Genomic DNA, 1,883 nt, shown 5'->3' with positions numbered 1-1,883 from the left:
AAATTTGTAAACAAAAAAATTATATTTCTAAGAAAAATTAAATTTTAAAAAAAAATAAAGTTAACAAAAATTAAATTCTTAAAAAATAAGAATTTTTTTTAAAAAAAATAAAAAACTAAATTAAATTTTAAATAAAAAAATTGGGGCCCTTACGCACCTATGTGTGCGTGGTGCGTAAGGGTGGGACCCACCCTTAATATTATTATTATTTTGTTAAAATCGTAAGTTTGAAGAATTGCAGAAAGCTTCCTGTACGCACTAACGGTGCTAACAGAGTAACCCAAGGTTATTTGTGAAATTTTTTAATAATTGGGTTAAAAGTGTAATTTATTATTTTTAAATGGTTATTTTTGTAAGGATCCCTAAATTATCGGTCTTTCCTTCTATTTTCAATCCTGTGCTAGCTCCATACGTGTGTGCATGTATATAAGCTTATCCGAAAACCTAGATGAAATATGGATCGTTCATGTAGCTGTTTTCGTCGTCGCCGAAGACAATTTTCTTCTCCGTCATCGGAGACAAGAACAACATCGTCGTTGACATTGTCCTCCTCTGTCCGCATCCTGCTATTTATCTTATGTGCTAGCCATGTTTTTAGCGGTAGTAATCCTATAAATCTGGCGATGGCTTTTGATCTGAACACCATAACCTTCAATCAAGGCTACGCTCCTCTGTTCAGCGACTTCAATATCTATCGGTTCGAAGATGACAAGAGCGTCCGTCTCCTTCTCAATCGTCAATCTGGTCTGTACGGTTGAGAGAGGTGTTGCTTTTCATTTGTCCTTAAAAAGTTGATGGATCTTAAGATATTAATTGCATTTTCTGGATAAATTAACACAGGTTCTGGTATTATATCGATGGATTATTACAATTTTGGGTTCTTCAGTGCAAAAATCAAATTGCCAAGGAAGTACACCGCCGGCATCGTCGTGGCTTTTTATGTACGTAAACCACCATAGCCAGAATTTGTTTACATTTCGCTTTTCCTCTGAATTAATTAGAGCATATATGTTCATTTTCTGAAGCGTCTTCGTCATTCTAGATATTTTATTATGCGACTAGAGGAAATTAGGGAAAATTTTGGCGAAACGAATGCTGCAGAATCTAGACGCATGATTCTGTTCAATTTGATGATGAGATGAAAATCAAATGTTTTGGTGCAGACATCTAATGTAGATATGTTTCCAACGACTCATGATGAACTAGACATGGAGTTTTTGGGAAATGTAAGAGGGAAGCCATGGAGGTTTCAGACAAACGTATATGGTAATGGTAGCATGGTCCGTGGACGAGAAGAGAGATATCGGTTATGGTTTGATCCGAGCAAGGAGTTTCACCGCTACAGCATTCTTTGGGCACGGAACAAGATCATGTAAGTTATATTCGACTGATCAATTCTTCGTTTCTTATTAATCGATATCCTTAAATTTTCTGGTAATCACATTCAAATTCATAGCAACCGCTCAAAGATGAGAATCGAGGTTTATATGTTTGCACGTCCTGAATCCCTATCATTAATATAATAAAAAAATTCGTTAACTTGGTTAAATATTGGGGTATTTGAGTCTTTTTCACATTTTTTTTGTTTTTATTTTATTTTATATTTTTTGTATGTATATATACACGTCTGCATATAGATATACTAGAAACATACTCGCACAATACAACGATAAATCTTGATTCTAATATTTTGTTTTATTTTTTGTCTATGTCGATTTTATGTTTTGTATGATTTTGATAAAATAATAATCTTTTTATGTTTAAAGCTCCCATAAAAATTTGAAAATAGTATATTGATATTACAATGAAATAACACTTTAAAAGTTCTTCTTTATTATAATTCTTAAGTTCACTTTTTTATTATGATTTAATAACGAATTAAT

General features: G+C 32.6%; 1 protein-coding gene across 1 annotated transcript in view; it reads left to right on the top strand.

Annotated features, from left to right (window-relative positions):
• Positions 1–455: 455 nt before the first annotated feature.
• The window catches only part of LOC112521724 (probable xyloglucan endotransglucosylase/hydrolase protein 30), a 4,266-nt gene continuing 2,838 nt past the window's right edge, over positions 456–1,883 (top strand). Inside the window, exons 1-3 of the mRNA XM_025130720.1 lie at positions 456–744; positions 841–941; positions 1,164–1,372. Of these exons, the coding sequence (XP_024986488.1) occupies positions 456–744; positions 841–941; positions 1,164–1,372 (599 nt within the window). The remainder of the gene's footprint in view (positions 745–840; positions 942–1,163; positions 1,373–1,883) is intronic.

Source organism: Cynara cardunculus, assembly GCF_001531365.2.
Source record: "Cynara cardunculus var. scolymus isolate 2C chromosome LG 11, CcrdV1, whole genome shotgun sequence".
Taxonomy (NCBI): domain Eukaryota; kingdom Viridiplantae; phylum Streptophyta; class Magnoliopsida; order Asterales; family Asteraceae; genus Cynara; species Cynara cardunculus.
Note: the sequence above shows the minus strand (reverse complement) of the source record. Positions and strands in the feature narration are given on the sequence as shown.